The 21,497-nt window shown below is 36.9% G+C and overlaps 1 protein-coding gene across 1 annotated transcript in view; it reads left to right on the top strand.

The window, feature by feature from the left end:
- The window catches only part of GRPR (gastrin releasing peptide receptor), a gene marked incomplete at both ends in the record, with an annotated part of 60,019 nt that extends 38,826 nt beyond the window's left edge, over positions 1-21,193 (top strand). The window contains one exon of the mRNA XM_081326373.1: positions 21,139-21,193. Within this exon, the coding sequence (XP_081182499.1) occupies positions 21,139-21,193 (55 nt within the window). The remainder of the gene's footprint in view (positions 1-21,138) is intronic.
- Between the last annotated feature and the right edge of the window lie 304 nt (positions 21,194-21,497).

Here is a 21,497-nt window from a genome sequence, read left to right as displayed (position 1 = left end):
TTTTACTGATCTTGGAAGGATGGAAAGCTGAGTCAACCTTGAGCCAATGAAATTCGAACTTTTGGCAGTCAGCTGGCAGCCAGCAGAATTAGCCTGCAATATGCATTCTAACTACTGTGCCACCACAGCTCATGATGTTTTCTGAGTCTGCTAGAAAACAAACAAGCTCAGAGAGTACCAAGGACCCCAGCATGATGTTTCTGGATTGAAATTGTAATTTTCACTTTTCAAATGACCTTGTTGCATGAGAATATACAGAATTGTAGGTTAACACCTCTGAACTATTGGGATATAATGTAAGAACTATACTGCTCAAAAAATAAAATAAAGGGAACACTTAAACAACACAATGTACTGTATTTAATAGTAGGATGTCTTATCTTGTGTTCCCTTTATTTTTTTGAGCAGTATAGATTAGGACTATAAAGATTCAGGTACAGTATAACAAGTCTATCTTCACCACTGGAAATTCACGAAGTGACTTCAGCCAGTCACTCTTGTCAGCCAAATCTATTCCAAAGAGTTGCTGTTATGATAAAATTGGGGAAGGGAGCACTACTTACAGTATATTAAGGAAATATCATGCTGGACTGAAACAATGTAATGACTACTTTACTAGCAAAGTGTACATTGAGACTTGGCATTAGATATTGCCTTGAAGCTCTGAAGCTTTAGTTCTTAGACTCCAAATTTTTGCTTGAACATATTTCTAGAAAGTATCAAAAACAACCATCCTATGTCTGCTCTGTGGTCTGTGTCTTTTATGGAAACATATGCATCATCATGAATTCTTTTATTGAGTTGTTTACTGTCAATTACATACATTTCCAAACAGTTCCCTAGAAACACAGATTAAAGACCACTGATGTATCTAGCTGAACAGTTATATATTATTATTAATATATAGAAAAATATAGATGGTGAGCCTCTGAATTTAGAGCCTTGAAGAATTTATTTATTTTTTTTGACATCAATTTAACTTTTTTTTTGTCAGACTAGAATTTGTAAGGGGTTTCTTTTGCTCTCTTTCTTATTGCTGAAACTGCTCCAAATAAAAATGAATTTGGTTTTGCTGTGATGGCAAAATGTTACTAATTGCTGAGGGAAATGAAGCCATTTGTGCACTCTAGTTTTCATAAGAGGAAAACATAATTAATAGCTAACCTATGTAATCTGACCATAATGGTTACAATTATATAGAATTCTGTAATTTCAACAAATACATGAGTTTTAACTTGCAAAATGGTCTATTAAATAAAGAAGCAGATTAAAGGATTACATTTATGTAGCTGATTTGAAGAGATTTACATGTCCATTTCCCATTTTATTGAATTACACAATTAATTATAATGAGAATTGACTTGGCTGCTGTGCCTGTTTCAGCTGAAATTTTTATTTCAAGAGGGAAGAGTGATTAATGTGTAGAAAGTGACCTTTTGCCCTCCAGGAACTAATTTCTGGATTTGAGAAAACATACTTGCTGTATGTAGCACTTAAAAACATGAGGTAATTATAGCTAGCAGTGAAAATGAACTTTGCCCAGTAAGTTGCCAAAACATAATTTATCATATAGTCACAAGGAAGCTTCTATATGATTTAAGAACAATTAGAAAAATCCTTACAGAGTACAAAAAGAATGGGCTAGCATTGGTTAAACATGGAGCCATTTCTGTAATGTCAATGGTATGAAAACTTAAGTAGAGTCATTTAAACTTAGTGTAAGTAACTGATTTTTGATTGCTGAGTAGGGATTTTAAGATGGGATTTGGCAGCTGGAATGAAGCTGGAATGAACCATGAGGTTGCGAAGAGTTGGACAGAACTTACTGAATGAACAACAACAAATGAAGCTTGGTGGCTAGTTTGATATATGTGTTGGAACTTGAATTGCGGGCTCATTCTTCCAGCTGAGAAATGAGTGGCAGAAATGTCTCCTTAGCAGAAATAAAGGGATCGAAGCCAGCGGCTAGAAAGGAGGTCGGTGTAAGGTCCTGCCTCAGCTAATACTCCCAAGAAAGCAGAACTCTTGAAGCTGGCATTGTTTCTGAGGGAAGTCAGCTCCCCAGAGAAGGAAATATTAAAAGGGCAGAAAAATATATTTCCTAAAAAGAAATTGAAGAACCAGGAAAGCATGCCCAGTTTTCTTAATAGTCTCAGGTCTCCTTCCCCCCAAGCAGAAAACCAGTTCTATAGACATGCAAATGTGAGCCATCAAGAAGGAGGCCCCAGCTAGAAGTTTAGGAAAGACAAAGACATACTCCAGCCCCAGGGAAGCAGGGGCCCAGACATACCCACAACCATCAACAGAATCCTAGAAGGGCACACCTGGACTCAGGTCAGGATACGTGACACAGGAAATAGCCTCAAACAGGAACTGGAAATAACTCCAAACAATAGAGTGCAGGGGGTATAAAAAACCCCTACCCACATGTGGTCAGTCCTTTTTTCTGTTGTGTCTATACTTCTGTCTGGCTTTCCTCTGTAATAAACTACAACCTTCTTCCCAAAGCAGTTGCCATGTTTATTCCCCACTTGGATGAACCATGATGAAGACTTTTCTTCCTATATTTCAAAAGGAGGTAGTGAAAACAGGAAAATTAGGGAAGACCTGAATAATTCCCACGTGAATGTTATATTAAACCCCTCTCTTCAAAACCCCTCCCAGGTTCCTAACTGCCCAGTCCAAATCTAGCCAATCCACAGGTGTGAAGTTATTATGGGAACTGGCAGTTGAAGGAACAATAAAACTCTGTTCCCAGGCATTGGATCCTCTGCTCAGCAGAGCAGAGATAAGGCAGATGGCCCATGGCACATTCCTCCTACACTTTCACACCCAAAGAGATACATCAAAAGGTAGAGAACAAAGCAAAAGAAACACATCCCAGAGCCCACAACCTCCCCCCTCCCAACAAAGGAAAAACCTCCCTCCTCCCAACAGAATGGCAGTGCCCCGAAAATGATTTGAGGGGTCTGACAGTCAGTTTATTCAGAAGTGAAGTGACTCAGCATTGGTTCTGGGACAGCTGACAATCTGGTCTGGTTTTTGGACTTTGTAATTGAAATATTCAGATTTGTTGGGCAATGGGCTTGTATGTGTGCTTTTTTAATATTTTAATTGTGGTGGGCTAGCTCCTATTGAGGTTGATGAGTCCTGCACTCTAGGTCAAGTGGGAGAATGTAGACTAAATGTTATTGCTTGTGTTTTATTCCCTTTAGCCTCTGGCTTCTTGAGAAACTTGTAGCTGGTGATTGTTCTGTTTGTGAATAGGCTATAGCCTGCGGCACTTTCTTCCTCTGAATGTAGCTGCTCCAGATGCTAGGTTTCCATTTTTAATAAGCACTCTGCTTTTGTGAATGAGATACAAAAACATCTCATTCATGGATACTTAACTGGTTGCGAAAACCACTCTGGGTAGTTTTCCTAGTCAATGTGATTTGAATTTCTTGCTGTGGAAAGTCTTGTCTATTTTGGGGGGTGTTTTCCCTTCTTGCCTGATTTTCAGGGGGTGTGTGCCCTACATATGTTCATGTGAGACAATGGCAGCTGCTGGCTGTATGATTTGACAGGAGAACATGACAATGGGAGCTTGGCTGGACTAAAAATTGATTTCAGGAGAATAAAAATCTAGTGTTAAAGGCGTGAAAGAAATTGGATTTGATTGTTTAATTAATTAGTTAGATGAGATGGACAAAAGAAGAAAAAACAGTTTTGGTTTAGGGAAAGAAAAAGAGATACTCTGAAGAAGAAAGAGCTCAAAGAAAGAAAGTTGAATAAAGAAGAAACAACAAAAGGAGAAAAAAGGAGAACAGGGCTACTGATGAAGAAAAAGGCAGACCCTATTAGTGATAACCAGGACTTTGGTAAATTTGGGTATGTAACCATCTGAAAACGACAGAGTAGATTAAGCAAGTGCGGGAAACGTTTTTTTGGCCTTGATCAATGCAGGAAGCAGATCTGGTTTTGAATCCAGGCAAAACAAGTATAGAGAAGATGTTGAAAGGTGTCATTTTCTGGGGAAGATGAAAGATTATCTGTTAGTTACTAAGTTTAACAAAGGAAAAGAAATGGGTATTTGGGCATTTGTGGGAGTTATATAACATTGAGACTGATATAAAGTTATATTTGGGGAAGGATAGGGTTAGTATAGTTAAATGTTTGCTTTCTCAGGGAAGAGGAGAAATGGCTCCCTCCACATACATGCATTTTTCAATTATGAATCATGACCTTCTTGAAATCATGTATATAAACAACATTTAGGAGTTTTCATTGTCAGGCCTTTCAGGATGTAGCTGCAGCATGTCAAAGTTGAATACACTTTGGCAAAGAGAATGGTCCACATATACATGATCAGTACAAAACATGGGACCCCTGCTGAAATTTGCTAGACCTGTGGAGAGTTACCCAAATGAACTGGCTGTGAAGAGATCCTGAGATATTCTGAATATATGAATAGACCACAGTTGTTCTTTTAAAAGTACTACATGACAGCATCAAGAGCATAGTTCAGCTGAAGGATCAAGTGCCTAAGCACCTACCACATCTGATGGGTGAGTGGAAATAGCTAGGGGGGGAAATGTTGTTAGTTTAAGAGGGATGTTTTTTGTTATTTACTAGAAAGTTATTACTGTACAGCAAAACCTGACAAAAATTTAGAACAGTTCTTGATTATTTTTAAGGCAGAAAATTTTGGGGAATATACAATATACCTGCAGCAAAGGTTTATGAATGTTTAGAATACTCTGAGCATAGGCCATTAGTCCATCTTGAGTTGGTGCCCATTGTTGGGTAGTTTTAAATTAAAATTATTAAAAATTGGAAACAAAATTGAATTATTTGTGTGTGTGTGTGTGTGTGTGTGTGTGTGTGTGTGTGTATTACCTGATTTCTTGTATGTTATAAAAAGTTGAAAGGTTATTTTAACATATTTAAATGGGAATGCCTTTTAACAAATCAGAATATCCTTTACTGATCTTTAATATATATAATTTATGTTTCCCTCTAGTTATGTAAGAGCTAAATCATTCATTGATGGAGATGAAGAGACTTTATTCATTACATCATAATCTTTTATAGAGGAGTTATAAGAAAGATAAGAATGGGGAATTATCAGAAAACTTCATAAAGAATTTGATTTGGGTTTTTTTTCATAGAAACCCCAAACTGTCATGACTCGATTTGCAAACCCAGCTCACAGCCAGACAAGAAACAATGGGGGAAGGGTATGGATTTGAATGCAAGTGAGGAAATAATGGAATGCAAGAGCACAGACTCTGCAGAGAGACATACCGGCGTTCCAAGTCACCAGCTGGGAAAGTTGACTAGAGTGTGTTCCCCAAGCAAACTGAACATAATTGATTGGATGGAGTAAAGTGAAATGGGAAGACCAGGGGGAAAGGGGGAATGTTTAACTATGCTGTTTCTGCATGAAACTGTTAGAATTGGTTTCATTACTTCCATATCCATATATGCTCAGTAAATTATACTCTTGGAAACAACGGATGGCCCAGGAGTCTTTATTTGTTGCATGCACTGAGTGGGACGATTGACATTAAGTCAATTCTCACAGTAATAACCTGTCAGGAAGTTTGAACAATGATGATGTCTACAGAGAAAGACTTAGAGGAAAAGAAGAGGCCATGAGAAAGTCTGGCTTGAGAAGCACTGGTGTCATCATGGGGCAGAGCAACCTGCAGATATGGCCAAAAGCAAAAACTGAAAAACTCTAGCAGCAACCCACGGCAATTAAAGAACAGCTGGGAGATGCCCGATCCCAGGGGCTGAAGTCAGCAGAAGTCAAGGAGTTCCTTCCCCCACAGGGATCAACATAATGCGAGAGAGCCAATGGAAGACTGAGCAAGCAGCCAAATGGAATAACCCCATCAAGTGGAAATTTCCAGTCAGCACTCTAAGACCAACTGTGGGACAGCTAAGAGAGAGATTCAGAGGGATAGAGGTTTGTGCAGTAGCAAAGCCGAGAGATGCCACCCAAAGGTCGGGGACCATCACCACACCTGCAATGACCTTTGCTCCTCCTCCTCCTCCTCTCTAGCCAGTAGCAGCAGCAGCCAGGGCCCCGTTCCAGGGATCTTACCTAGTCTGTGACAAGCACCAGCCATCCCCCTTCATGGCTGAGTTCAACAGGCACCTGAATCACCTAGCCCACTTCTTGGCTTAGGGTTAGCACCACATGGAGCACTATGGAGTGATGTACCCAGATGATGTGACCTGGGTCCATGCCATTGCCACCAACCTGAAGGAGGACACCTTGGAATGGCTGGTGTCACTGCATGATGAGGATGCTCCAGAGCTGATTGACCTGTGATCTGCCCATACATTAGTTTCTATCTCAATATCTTGTATATTCATTCTTAGTTTAACAGATATCCATATCATATCGATTCTAGACCATGATTTATACCTATTTGAGTAAAATGTGTATTGAGATTTCTTTGGGTTTTTCTCCATATATCCTGTATACAAATTTCTTCTGTCATTTTAAAAAAAAGGCTTAGGTAGAATATTCCTACCTTTTTTCCCTATTATACTACTTCTGGAATCTAGCTTTCCATCTACAATTGCATTAAAGTCTCCTACTAAGCAAATATTTTGATATTCCATTTCCACTATTTTCTTGTGTAGTTTTTGATAAAATTCTTGTTTGTTATTCGGTGCATAAATTGCTACCATCAATGTTTTTGATTTAACATCATTTCCACCATTAATATTCTTCCTTCTTCACCTGCATAAATTTGTTTTGGGTTCATTGTTTCTTTAATGTATAAAGCGACTCCTCTTTTCTTTTGATGTGCTGATGAAAATTTTCAGGCATTCCAGAAATTTATTATGTTGTCTTTTAATATGTGTTTCTTGAAGACAAACCATATCCATTTTTAGTTTTTGTAGTTGTACAAATTTTTCCCCTTTTTATGAGGGAGTTCAATCCATTTATATTCATTGAAAGAATCCTGTTGTCCTTCTCCTTCAATTATATTTGTAGGTTTTAGTCTTCTAGTTGTTCTTATCAGTCTCTGTTCTTTTTCCTTTGCCCCTTCTTCTTGATTTATGTTTTCTATGTCGTCTTCTTCTTCCCTTTGTTTGGCTGCTCCTTCTATCGCTGTCTCTTCCTGTTTTCTAGATTCCCATTCTGATCGAAGTTCTGAGCTTCCTTCTTCAAAAAAAACCCCTCTATGTTGCTTTAAAGACAGAGTCCAATCGGTATCTTTTGGAGTCCCAATTGAATAGTATCCCCTCTGGCATCAGCTATCTAAAATTCACTCCTTTTTTATTAGTTTTTTGGTCAAGAATTGATAGTCTTTTCATGAGTCCCTTATCCTCCTAGGTATCTGCTTCAGGACTACAATTTCTTTTCCCTTGTATTGCAGTGGGTAATCTCTGACTCTTATCAATAGCTCATTGATATATTTTTTTACAAATCTAATGTGTACCTCTCTAGGAAATCTGTTTCTTCTTGCGTAGTTTGATCAATCTCTCCTTTCATTTCCTGCTTTCCTGTTTTCCAGTTTCCAACACTTCAGTTCTGTCATCAGGTCCATGAGATCTTCTTCCTTATCTTCCATTATGTTCTGAAATCTTAAAAAGTGAGATGCCTTTTCCATTTCCAAAACTGCTATTGAGTCTTCCAATTCTTTATTTGCCTGCATCAATCTTTGATTTTCATCTTTTATTTCTTCCAGCTTTTGATCTGTTTTTACTGATTTGTCGTCTGCCTTCTGAATCCTTTGCTCATTCTTTGTAATCTTCTGTTGAAAGTTTTCTAATTGAGATTTCAAGTCATGAATTTCTTCTTTCATTTTATCAAAGTTATCTTTCATTTCTCTTCGTGTCTTCTTTGTGTGAAGTAATAGCCAGTTCTGCCCTTCAATCTCAACTCCAAATAATTATCCAAAACTCCAACATTATCAGTCAGCTCCAATTTGCAGGCCAAAAAGAGTCCAAGTTTATAATCTGCAGGGCCTTCCCCAAATGGAGTTGCCAAGTGTCAGATTTCTTCTGTCTCTAAATAGTTCTTGAAAATAAAAATCTATAATCCAATAGATTCCTCATGAAAAAAGAGGGAAGAAAAAAATCTATAATCCACTTTTGTCTTTCCGCACCAACTCCAAGCAGTTATCCAATAAACCAAAATCATCAATCAGTCAAGGTTTATAAACCTCAAGGCCCTACTATTCCAAGTTAATAATCCATAGAGCCTCTCCCAAAGAGAATAACCAAGTGTCAAGTTTTTTTCTGTCTGAATAGTTCTTGATATTGCAGCTCAAGTGATGTTTATAATCCAGGAAAGCCAGCTGGCTTCAAAGTAATTTATATTTATAATCCATCCTGCAGAAAAACAGCCCAACGAGTTCCTCTTTTCTTCTTTTCCAGCTGCAATCCACAAGGCTGAGAAGTTCAGGCACATCAAAAATCCTAACTTACTATCTCTATTTAGGCTTCAAACCAAGGTCATTCTTTCCAAACAGCATACAAAGCAAAACAGAAGTCTTAGTGTTGTTCCTCTTTCCACCACTAGATGTCATTACAAGTCTATCTTTCAACCAGGACTTCTTTTCTCGAGAGTTCAGTCTGATAGTTTTTCAAGCAAATAAAGTTTCCAAAATATTTTACACCTCCCAATTTTTTCAATGTTACAACATTAAATTATTTCTTATTTGATTTTACAATATGACTATTTTTCTCCTGAAGATTTTAAACCACCGTCATTCTTCTAGGGGGAGGGGCACCAACTCCACCCCCCACCCTCTTGCTTCTGAGAGCTTTGCCTTTGGGGATTCTTTTTTCCAAGGAGATTTAAAAAAAAAGTAGAGCAGGAAAAAAATATTCTCACCCAGTTCCAAACACATTGCTTAAATTTGCTAGTTGATGCTTTTCCCCCCAGCTGTCAGGACCTTCCAACTGACTGCTGAATTGCAGCCAGTCTTTCACCAGCTGGGTTAGTGGGCTTCCTTGGATCGAATGGATTGACGGTCATTAATCCATTATCTACGAGGGTCCCCTCTTTCTTCATCACCTCTCCATGGCGACTTTAGGCCCTTTTTGGGTCCTCAGCAGGATGAAATCGAATGCAGGAGGCAGAGCCCTGCTTCCTTGCATCCATCTCACTCCGACACGAAACCGGAAGTTTGATTTTTATGGAAATGTGTCTGTGGTTATCCAACTGGCTCTGGTTTATTGACAGATAAGGAATTTCAATGGAATCAGTTTCAGAAGATCAATATATCTAGAGCAATAGAAGATTACTTCATATGCATCACTATTATGAGTAATTCTGAGACTGGTGGATGCTTTCATAAGAGCAGTCTAGAAAATTGATCAATAGTAATTCTTATTTTCAAGTTTACATTATGCTGTTCAGGGGTGGAGGATGTTTTGCATGTGGGTTTTGGAATGGAAAAATGTTTTTGATTGATTATGTACCATCAAGCTGGTGTTAGCTCTTAGTGAACAGGTACATAGATTTTAAATAATCTATCCCCAACTTGATCTTCAGTTTTTCCAGTGGTGCACCATTGCCACTACAATTGAGTCCAATCATTTTAGTAATGGTCATCCTGTTTTTCTCTTTCCTTTCACCTTTTCCAGCATTGTAGACTGACTGAAGGTTCTAGGTCTTCACATAATGTGCCAAAATATGATGATTTGAGCCTAGGCATCTATGATCTATTTGTTTTCTTTGAGTCTTCTCCTACATTAAAGTTTAAAAATATCAACATGCTGTCTGTCCTGCTTCTTCCAAATCTAAGAAAAGTATTTAGATCAGCCTAACAATTTCTGCGCAGGGTGGGATGGCATTAGTTATAAAATATTACAGAACCTACCTTTGAATTGCATATTATGGATATCTGAATTATAATTTGATCTTGATGCTAGGTAGATTGACCAAAATAGAGAAAAATGTTACTATGATTTTAATTGATAAATCTGGATTCTCTGAAACCCATCAGTTTATCAGCTGATAATGTTATTGCTGTATATCTACAAAATGATGGAAAAATGGATGAATAATAGGCTGCTGTTCCATCTATAAAAGTTATGTCATGACTCTAAAGCAAATCAGTGATTTTAAATCAATGAAAACTGTTCCAGTTCTGAATCTATTTCTTCCAAGAGACTACAACTCTCTTCAAAATAAACCAAGATTCCACTTTCTAGCTTTCTCTCTGAATAACTACAGGGGCCAAATATATTCACCACAATTACCTATTTCCATTTCAACTCAACACAATTTTTAGAAACATCAGAATTTGTTTCACATTGGTTTGTACTAATCCTAATTTAATATGTTGCAAAAACCAGAACAAAAACTTTTAGTATTTTCTCCAGCCTCTCCAGGTTTGTAAGCCCTACAGCTCTCATAACTATGTTTTAAAATAATCTGAAAGGCTGCTGGTCTCCCATCAACATCCTTTGAAATAGCTTATGTTTTTACTTTGTCAGGACTTTGTAAAGAAGATACCAAACTAGGTCAGAGGTATAGAGAGAGTTGAACTAATTTATGACTCAAAGGTGCTAACATCCTGAAGAGTTCAATTAACTATTGCTCTGTGTCTGTTATGTTTTATAACTGTAAATACTGTTAATGGTAATTCCACTCCTTAAATGGGCCATTTAGCTCTATGTACTTTGAAGACAATGTACTGTTGTTCATTCTTGCAATGATATTAATGAAGTACTATTCTCTTGTTTATCAAGCTTCTATGTGTGACCTCTAAGCAACCGAATCCCACTGGCACTTCTTCCAGACCAGCTAAGCCCTTTTAGAGACAACCCCAGATAATACTTGGAGCATACAGTATATCAGTCTCTTGCTCATTGCTGTTCAGAATGAGTATATTCTAAAATTCCTACCTTAATAATTAAGGATTGCATTAAAATTTTGGGTCATTTAGAAAATGCAATTGCTGTTAGCTGGTCAGCATGATTCAGTCTCTTGGAATGTGCCAAATTTTACTATATAGTTCATAAAACTTATTGTAACTAATAAGATTGGTTTAGTTTTTGATGCTTATTTTTCTCTTTTATTTTGTAAGCTTACATTTCTACTTTATTTTTTTCCAGTAGAATTCTAGTCAATGATTGTAACAATGGACTGATTGACTGAGTTACACCACTAAAAATAACTCCTTTTTAATTATTTGAGCTTATATTTAATTGTTTGATATATCTTATTCTCCTCTCTTATTCTCCTCTCCTCTCAAAGCCCTTATTTATAGTCATCTGTGAATTTATATAAAAAATAGTCATAGTCTTGAGTAAACTATGAATGTTTGACAGAAGAAAAATCAGAACAAAGGAGGATTCTTCTTTTTTATTATGCTCTTTTCTCAGTTTTGAACTTTTTTTCTAGCTTTTCCCTTTTGATTGATAATGTATGATCAAGGCATTGTCAACTCTTAGCAAATCTATATATAGATTTTCTCCATGATAATCTTTAACCTGATCATTCGGATCATCCAATGGTTCACCATTGCTGTGCTCACTGTAACGGAGTCCATCAATGTTGGTCCTGGCTGTTCTTGTCTTGTTTCTTCCACGTTTTCCAATATTACAGCTAGGTCTTCCCATAATGTGTTCACAGTAGGCTTAGCTTTAACTATTTGCACAAGAATTGAAATGTTGTCTATTATAACATATTCAAAAGTAAGTTAATTTATCAGTCCTAGGATGACTATCAATAATTGCAGATGAATGGCTATCTCTGTCTGTATTATTTGTACTTTGTATTTGCATACCCCTTTGATTTTTCTACTACTACTTTCCTCTTTTTTACACACGCATACACATACACCTGCTAACTGAAGATGACATTGACATGTCATGCTTTGTTGAAAAATTATGCTGTATTTCTGATCCACTCAGACTGACGTTTTTGGAAAGTAATAGAAACATTTGATTTTAGAGTTTAGGGCATTAATTTAACAAACTTCAGCTGGTATTTTTATTTCAGTTTTAGAATAGAATAGAGCTGGAAGGGACCATGGAAGTCTTCTAGTCCAGCCCCCTGCTCAAGCAAGAGACCCTATATCATTTCAGACAAGTGACCGTCCAATCTCTTTTTAAAAATCTCCAGTGATGGAGCGCTCACGATTTCTGAAGGCAAGCTGTTCCACTGGACAATTGTCCTCACTGTTGGGAAGTTTCTCCTTAATTCCAGGTTGCTTCTCTCTTTGATCAATTTCCAATCATTGTTTCTTTCCTGCCCTCTGGTGCTTTGGTGAATAACATGACCCCCTCTTCTTTGTGGCAGCCCCTCAAATACTGGAATACTGCTATCATGTCACCCCTATTTCTTCTTTTCTTTAGACCAGCCAAACCCAATTCCTGCAGCTGTTCTTCATATGTTTTAGTCTCCATGCCAATATGATATGCTGTATTATGCATGTACTGTAGAGCTGTACAAGTACTTGCCTAATCACATCATAGGAAAATCACAAGGAAGTTTAAATCTAAAGAGAAATGACAAATCTCATTCAAGAATACAGCTTTTATACTGAAGTCTAAGGAGATTTTCATATTTTACTATACCCTTAAGCATTCTATCAAAATATTGTGACAAGAACAAAAGAAGGTCTAAAAACTTTCTAATCTTTATTTATGACACCAATCTTTTTCATATGCTGTATTTTTCATAATTTTTGTTTAACAAAAATTAATTACATGGTAAAACAAATATTAACTAAACTCAGAAAAAGAAATAGTAAGAAAGAAAAAACGCTAAGAAAGAAAAAGAAGATAAAGAAAAATATATATATAAAGAACAGTCTTCCAAGTAAAAACAAATTTGATAACTCTTTGTCCCCATATATTAATAAACAATTTCTTCTACCCATGATCCATCCTTTATCTATATATGAGTCCATGACTCATCAACCTTTCAGTCCTAGTATCAGTAGAAAGTTTGTAAAGAGTTACCAGAGCTTTATAAAAACATGTCATATTTTAACTTAGATCAAACCAACCAACACTATATTCTTTTCTTTTTCCTCTAACAATCTTAAATTTTAATTCATTCGCATATTGTAATAGGATTTGGTGTTTCCAGAAGTCCTCCACATCTGTATTTCTCATAGAATAACTTCAACTAACTTTTATTGTTGCTCAAGACAATGCTCAAAAATTAACTTCCCAGTGATATAATTACATAAAGTGAAATCATGAACATTCTTATATCTTATACTGCCTCAAATAATTTTAATCACATCTCAGCATTAGATTTCATTTTCAAAATAAATTATACCTATAGTATATGAATCATATTTTCAATTTTTCAAAGGTTGAGTGTTGACAATTTAAAACTAATATTAAGAATGTAAGATACAAGCATTCCTTAAAACTTGAATCCATTGACTGGAAACCAATTCTCCAATATATTCCAAGTTTCTTCTATACTTTTGATTTTTAAAATATTTTGATAATATCACATTTTCAATTAAGATTTAATAAAGACCTTTTTTGAATACATTCGATGTCTCTGAAGTTGTATGAGCCTGTTGTGAGCTCTTTTGCCCATATGGGTTCTTTACACAAATATAAGCTACATAAACAGTTTGTTTGCCTGTAGCTGCAACCTTCCAATTGTGGATGTCATGGCATGAGAGAAAAGAAAATGAGGGATTGAAAAAATAAGCAAGTCCTGCTTCATAGGAAATACAAAGGATTCATTTTTAGCCATCATGCAGAAAGTGTTTGCTTGGTTATCATTTTAATGATGTATTTCTTTATCTTTCAGCAAGCTAAGCATTCTAGAACATGAAACCACATTATTGACTTTTCCATTTATAGAACAGGGTTGTTTTATTGTAAAATAGGGCTAGCAAATATGGGCTGCAGCAAAGTAGTTCCAAAAATGTAACTCTTTGCTTCCATCTAATTGACACAGACTTTTGCAGCCTGCAACTGGTTGTCTTATTATAAGGAGTTATATCAGTTATAATCTCCTTTCCACATCAGTAAAAAAATGTTAATATATAATGCCAGTCTACACGAGTCCTTGGGATAAATCACATCACTGGATATGTCTCCTGCTTTAAATAAATTACTGCAATGAATGTACAATTTCCACATCTGCAGCATAGATCTCTGTAATGACAAATAAATTCAGTTCTCTCACTAGTGCAGAATGCTCCTTATATCATATCTGCATAAATTAATCTGCCCAAATGTGTTGGAATTCTGATTGTATAGATTTGAATTATACACTACCTGTAGATTGCCCATCTGCCTTTCATACTTTTTGAAGTCCTTTTCTGAATCTTCAGTAAGAATTCTTATGAAAGTCCTTGAAATGTTGAACAAAATGAATTTATTGGAGTGCCTGGGGAATATTCACCTTCTAACCATGCTTGTTAGAATTTTGGCCAATCACCATAATACAAGTCAAACTATAAGATTCAAAACATGAAATGAAACATGCCCTGCAGAAAATTGTTACAATGAAATTAAACTACAAATTAATTCAACCAATTTAACAATAAATTGTAGAATATTGGCTTTTATCAAATTAATTAACTAGGAAGATTTCATTAGAGCTATTCTTAGATCCATGGCTGCACAAGAATTTCCATCAAACAGTTCTATCAATGTGTTCTCATCTATTCAAATTGTCTATTTGCTTCATTCGTTCTTCCTTTTATAACATCACCATGAGTCATGGATCTTGTATTTTCATAGATTTAGATCCTTTTGAAAGGATAATGACAAAACGAGGAAGAAGCATTTACATTCTTACATTCTTCATATAGTCAATTCTTTCTCCTTAAACAAAATCTTCCAATATTTTATTCCAGCAATGTATTGACTTAATTCACCTCTTTTCAACTGTATTTATATAACATCTATTTCTGAACTTCTGCAACATCTAGGATAATGGCATATGTTCAGCTGTTCCTTGGCAGATACAATTTTGGAAAGAGTACCTTGACAATAGAGAAATCTGACTACCATTATACAAATACTATATAAAACAATTAATGGGGAAATGCCATAGCTTAATAGTAAACTGCAGATGGTACTAATTTATATGCAAATGAAATCCTATATTGAATCCCAATTTACAGTATATTAAGCTACAATGTGCTTAATTAAATTTCTTTCATAAGACACTATTGAGTTCCTACATCACACTTAACTATAATCTTTGAAGGTCAAGCTACAACAGATCCATTGTAGACAACCAAATCAAATGATGACTTAAGCAATGTGTGAACAAACATGTCTGCCTTTTTTATTTTCAAGAGAGAGGATCTTAGATCAGCATCTATTCATTTTATGGTCCTTTGAGTAAGCTCTGCTTTACTGTGGATAAGTGGATTACGCCAAAGCATCAGTTATGAATTTAAATCAGATCACAATATTTGGTTGCAAACCTAATTCAAAAATAGTCCACCATTAATTCTGAGTGCTGAATTTAAAACTTGATTCAAAAATAAAGGGTTGTCTTCATTTTTCCATAAATAAAATATCAGATAATTTAAACTCACTGGATAGAAATTTACAGATTTACATAAATTTGGACAGTTAGAAGAAGCCATAGCTATGAAGGCTCTTTCACAGTAACAATCCATGCTGAATTACAACTCTTCTTCAAAACAAAAAGAATTTCATAAGAAGTTTGTGGCATGGCATTATGTTTTCCTAGTTAAAATGAAAAGAATTAAGCTCTTATTATGATAGATTATAAATAGCATCTCTTTACTGATGAAAAACTTCTATCAAAAAAATGGAATAGAGTATAATTTTAATTACATCCATCTTTTTCAATAGTACAATATACCCCTCCCAAATTTGCTCAATACAGTATGGAAGTACTCTGGGGAAATTTATAAGGTATAGTAGTTTGCAGGAAAAATGAGAATAGCTAATAGCCTACATTTTCCATTCCACTACTCATCCATGCAGGAAAATAGTTTCATTTTTCCTTTAAAATAACTTTTTGAATGTCAGCCATTAAATGTTATATATACACTCCAGGCATTGGTGGGTTATTGGATGTAACAGAAACCTTCTTACTTTCTGTCACACATAGTGACATGAAATGAAATCTAGATGTGACAGCTTTTATGAATAAACATTTCATTTAACAGTCTTTAAATTTACATAGCTATTTTTTTTCAAATGGAAATGTTGAAAAATATTAGAAAAGTGCAGGCAACAACTACTCATAATGGTTAAAGGGGCACGAAGATGAGAATTAATACATTGGCTATGTTACTTCTTCTCTGGTCTGTGTTAGGCATTGTCCTACTATTGAAGAAAGAAAACCAAAAGTAAGTCAATTTTCATACAATCATGAAAATGATTTAATTTGTAGGAGGTACTTAGGCAATCATATCCAACCTCCTGGCCAGGGCATGAAGCATTCTTACTTCTGCTTTAATATGCCCAAATAGGTATGAACGTATTCCCACTCTGTTGGTTATGCTGTTTAATCATTGTTACTGTTATAATTTTGTATTTCTTTCAGCTAGAATGTTCATTTATTTATATCCCACCTTTATTATTTTTGCAAATAACTTTCCCTTCAACAACAACCCTGTGAAGTGAGTTTGGCTGATAGAGAGTGATTGGCCCAAGTTCACCTAGCTGAATATGCCTTCCTTTAAGTTACAGATATACCTCCTTTAACAACCACTTGTTGTGTATCTGTTCAAAGTCTCATTTAATGACAACGCATTCAGTGGCCACACTTACCCACCTAGCAACAGCCAGTCCTGCCCTGCAGCAACAATTTACCTGCCTACTGGCCTGCTTGCAAGTTGCTTGAGACTCACTTAACAACCTATAATCCTCAATGAATGACAGCAACAGAGAGTGTCGAAGTTGCTGTTACTAAGTGATGTGGTCATGTGATGTCACACTTTACAAATTCATTACTTAGCAATAGAAATTCTGGTCCCAATTACTGTTGTTAACTGAGAACTGCATATTTGAGTGGCTGACATTCTTCTAAGTAATATCCTTCCAGTCCTTTGAAGAGAGCTATCATATTTTTCTTCAGGCCAATTTTACACAACCTTTCCCAACATTCTCTTCAGAAGATTGATTTATACATTTCTGAACATCCTCACTGGTATTTTTAAAGTTTGTTCCACTTTCTCTTAGTCGTTCTTAAAATGTACTTCCCAGGATTGGAAATAATACCAATGTGGGCTCTGACCAGTGTGGACTCTGACCAACACAAAAAGTAGAACTTGTTATTACTTGTTCTGATTCTGTTGGCATTTCCTCTAACATATGGCTATTTTAGTGACCATATCACATAGTTCCATCATAATGGGTTTGTTGTTGTTGTTGTTAGTTGCGAAGTCGTGTCCGACCCATCGCGACCCTATGGACAATGTTCCTCCAGGCCTTCCTGTCCTCTACCATCTTCTGGAGTCCAGTTAAGCTCACGCCTACTGCTTCAGTGACTCCATCCAGCCACCTCATTCTCTGTCGTCCCCTTCTTCTATTGCCCTCAATCTTTCCCAGCATTAGGCTCTTCTCCAGTGAGTCCTTCCTCCTCATTAGGTGGCCAAAGTATTTGAGTTTTAGCTTCAGGATCTGGCCTTCTAAAGAGCAGTCAGGGTTGATCTCCTCTAGGACTGACCGGTTTGATCGCCTTGCAGTCCAAGGGACTCGCAGGAGTCTTCTCCAGCACCAGAGTTCAAAGGCCTCAATTCTTTGGCGCTCAGCCTTTCTTATGGTCCAACTTTCACTGCCATACATTGCAACTGGGAAGACCATAGCCTTGACTATACGCACTTTTGTTGACAGGGTGATGTCTCTGCTTTTTAGTGTGCTGTCTAGATTTGCCATGGCTTTCCTCCCTAGGAGCAAGCGTCTTTTAATTTCTTGACTACAGTCCCCATCTGCAGTGATCTTGGAGCCCAGGAAAATAAAATCTGTCACTACCTCCATTTCTTCCCCATCTATTTGCCAGGAATTAAGAGGGCCGGATGCCATGATCTTAGTTTTCTTAATGTTTAGTTTCAACCCAACTTTTGCACTCTCCTTCTTCACTCGCAACAAGAGACTCTTCAGTTCCTCTTCACTTTCTGCCATTAGAGTGGTATCATCTGCATATCTTAGGTTGTTGATATTTCTTCCAGCAATCTTAATTCCAACTTTTGATTCATCTAGCCCTGCCTTTCTCATGATGTGCTCTGCATATAAGTTAAATAGGCAAGGCGACAGTATACAGCCTTGCCGGACTCCTTTCCCAATTTTGAACCAATCAGTGGTTCCGTGTCCAGTTCTCACTGTTGCTTCTTGGCCCGCATATAGGTTTCTCAAGAGACAAATAAGATGTTCTGGTACTCCCATCTCTTTAAGAACTTGCCACAGTTTGTTATGATCCACACAATCAAAGGCTTTAGCATAGTCAATGAAGCAGAAGTAGATGTTTTTCTGGAACTCTCTAGCTTTTTCCATGATCCAGCGTATGTTGGCAATTTGATCTCTAGTTCCTCTGCCTCTTCGAAATCCTGCCTGTACTTCTGGTAGTTCTCGATCCACATACTGCTGGAGTCTAGCTTGTAGGATTTTAAGCATAACTTTACTAGCATGAGAAATGAGTGCAATGGTGCGATAGTTTGAACATTCTTTGGCACTGCCTTTCTTTGGAATTGGAATGTAAACTGATCTTTTCCAATCCTGTGGCCACTGTTGAGTTTTCCAAATTTGCTGGCAAATTGAGTGTAGCACTTTTACTGCATCGTCTTTTAAGATTTTGAATAGCTCAGCTGGAATACTGTCACCTCCACTAGCTTTGTTGTTGCTCAGCTTTTCTAAGGCCCACTTCACTTCACATTCTAGGATGTCTGGCTCGAGGTCAGTGACCACCTCATTGTGATTATCAGGGACGTTAAGCTCATTCTTGTATAGTTCTTCTGTGTAATTTTGCCATCTCTTCTTAATCTCTTCTGCCTCTGTTAGGTCCCTGCCATTTTGGTCCTTTATCATGCCCATTTTTGCATTGAACGTTCCCTTCATCTCTCCAATTTTCTTGAAAAGATCTCTGGTCCTCCCTATTCTATTGTTTTCTTCTATTTCTTTGCACTGTTCATTTAAGAAGTCATTCTTATCTCTTCTAGCTATTCTCTGGAATTCTGCATTCAATTGGGCGTATCTTTCTTTTTCTCCCTTGCCTTTTGCTTCCCTCCTTTCCTCAGCTATTTGCAAAGCTTCCTCAGACAGCCATTTTGCTTTCTTGCATTTCTTTTTCTTTGGGATGGTTTTGGTTGCTACCTCTTGTACAATGTTGCGAACCTCTGTCCATAGTTCTTCAGGCACCCTGTCTATCAGATCTAATTCCTTAAATCTATTTGTCACCTCTACTGTATATTCAACAGGGATATGATTTAATTCATACCTGACTGGCCTAGTGCTTTTCCCTACTTTCTTCAGTTTAAGCTTAAACTTTGCAACAAGAAGCTCATGGTCTGAGCCACAGTCAGCTCCTGGTCTTGTTTTTATTGACTGTATAGAGCTTCTCCATCTTTGGCTGCAGAGTACATAGTCAATCTGATTTCTGTGTTGACCGTCTGGTGATGTCCATGTGTAGAGCCGTCTCTTGGGTTGTTGGAAAAGGGTGTTTGCTATGACCATCGTATTCTCTTGACAAAATTCTATCAGCCTGTGCCCTGCTTCATTTTGTACTCCAAGGCCAAACTTGCCTGTTATTCCGGTTATCTTTTGGCTTCCTACTTTAGCATTCCAATCCCCCATGATGATAAGGACATCATTTTTTGGTGTTAGTTCTATAAGGTGCTGTAGGGCTTCATAGAACCGGTCAATTTCATCCTCTTCAGCACCGGTGGTTGGGGCATAGACTTGGACTACTGTGATATTGAATGGTTTGCCTTGGATTCGAACTGAGATCATTCTGTCATTTTGAGGATTGTATCCCAGTATTGCTTTTCCTACTCTTTTATTGACTATGAAGGCTACTCCATTTCTTCTGAGGGATTCTTGCCCGCAGTAGTATACCTGATGGTCATCTGAATTAAATTCACCCATTCCTGTCCATTTTAGTTCGCTGATACCTAAGATGTCAATGTTCAGTCTTGTCATCTCTTGTTTGACCACGTCCAGCTTTCCTTGATTCATGGATCTTACATTCCAGGTTCCTATGGAGAAAAAATCTTTACAGCATCGGACTTTCCTTTCACTACCAGACATATCCACAGCTGAGCGTCCTTTCGGCTTTGGCCCAGTCGCTTCATTCTTTCTGGCGCTACTAGTACTAGCCCTCTGCTCTTCCCCAGTAGCATATTGGACGCCTTCCGACCTGAGGGGCTCATCTTCCAGCGTCATATCGTTTTGCCTTTTGGTACTGTCCATAGGGTTTTCATGGCAAAGATACTGGAGTGGGTTGCCATTTCCTTCTCCAGTGGATCACGTTTTGTCAGAACTCTCTGCTATGACCTGTCCGTCTTGGGTGGCCCTGCACGGCATAGCTCATAGCTTCATTGAATTACGCAAGCCCCTTCGCCACGACAAGGCAGTAATCCATGAAGGGGCATAATGGGTTTACAATCAACTTAATCAACTACTTGATTTTTTGTCACAAGCCAAGTATTTTCCACCCCATACCTCCATATTTGATTTCTGATGTTTGTAATCCCAGAGCTTTTGTGAAAATTAAATCATAATAATGAATGAAATGCTTTAAACATTTAAGAACATATAAGATATATAACATATAACACATAACTAGGGATTTACAATCTTTGAGATGAAGGCTAAATGTTTGTCTTTGAGTTAGGTGCCTTAGGCTATGATTCCAAATTGGATGTGGCCAGGAGAAAAAATGAAATTTATTTAATTGAATTAACATTTAAATGAAAATGAAAATAACATTCATTATATTTATGAAAAAAATCCTTTCATACATACAATTTTGAAAAGTTACATGTGGTTGTATGCTACAAGCTAACAATATATACATCCATGACAATAAAATAAAGATTTATCAAATATATCTGTTGGATGTTCACTGGTTATTTTGAAGAAATGTAAGTATGAAAATAAGAACAAGTCCAAAGCATTGGAACATATTCACAGAATCCAGAGATTTGTGATTCATGAAAAATGCTCTCTCTATTCTACTGCAGGTGTTGTTTTCACATTTTATGGCAGGAGTAGATCATCTGGACCCTTCCAAGCAGCTTGGACTTCAATTCACTGCTTGTAGCTAGGATGCCAGCTGGATATCATGGGAACTGTACTCTAACACATCTGGAGGATAGAAAGATGGCTACTCTTGTTTAATGGTGCCTGCTAGACTGAATGCCAATTAGATGCTGAAAAAAGCCCATCTGCTACATGAAGCATGAATCATTTTTTTTAGCACATCTACATTTTAAATGTACCCAAATTACTTCAATACTGTGCCTGTCTATATCAGCCATTGTAAGCCATTTGATAAACCAAACTGGAAAATGTATCTTCAATAAAACACTTTTGAAAAATAGGAGAGTTCTGAATGATCCTACCCT

Source organism: Vipera berus (assembly GCF_964194415.1).
Source record: "Vipera berus genome assembly, chromosome: 4".
Lineage (NCBI taxonomy): Eukaryota > Metazoa > Chordata > Lepidosauria > Squamata > Viperidae > Vipera > Vipera berus.
The sequence above is the reverse complement of the archived record's forward strand: the minus strand, read 5'-3'. Positions and strand labels throughout refer to the sequence as shown.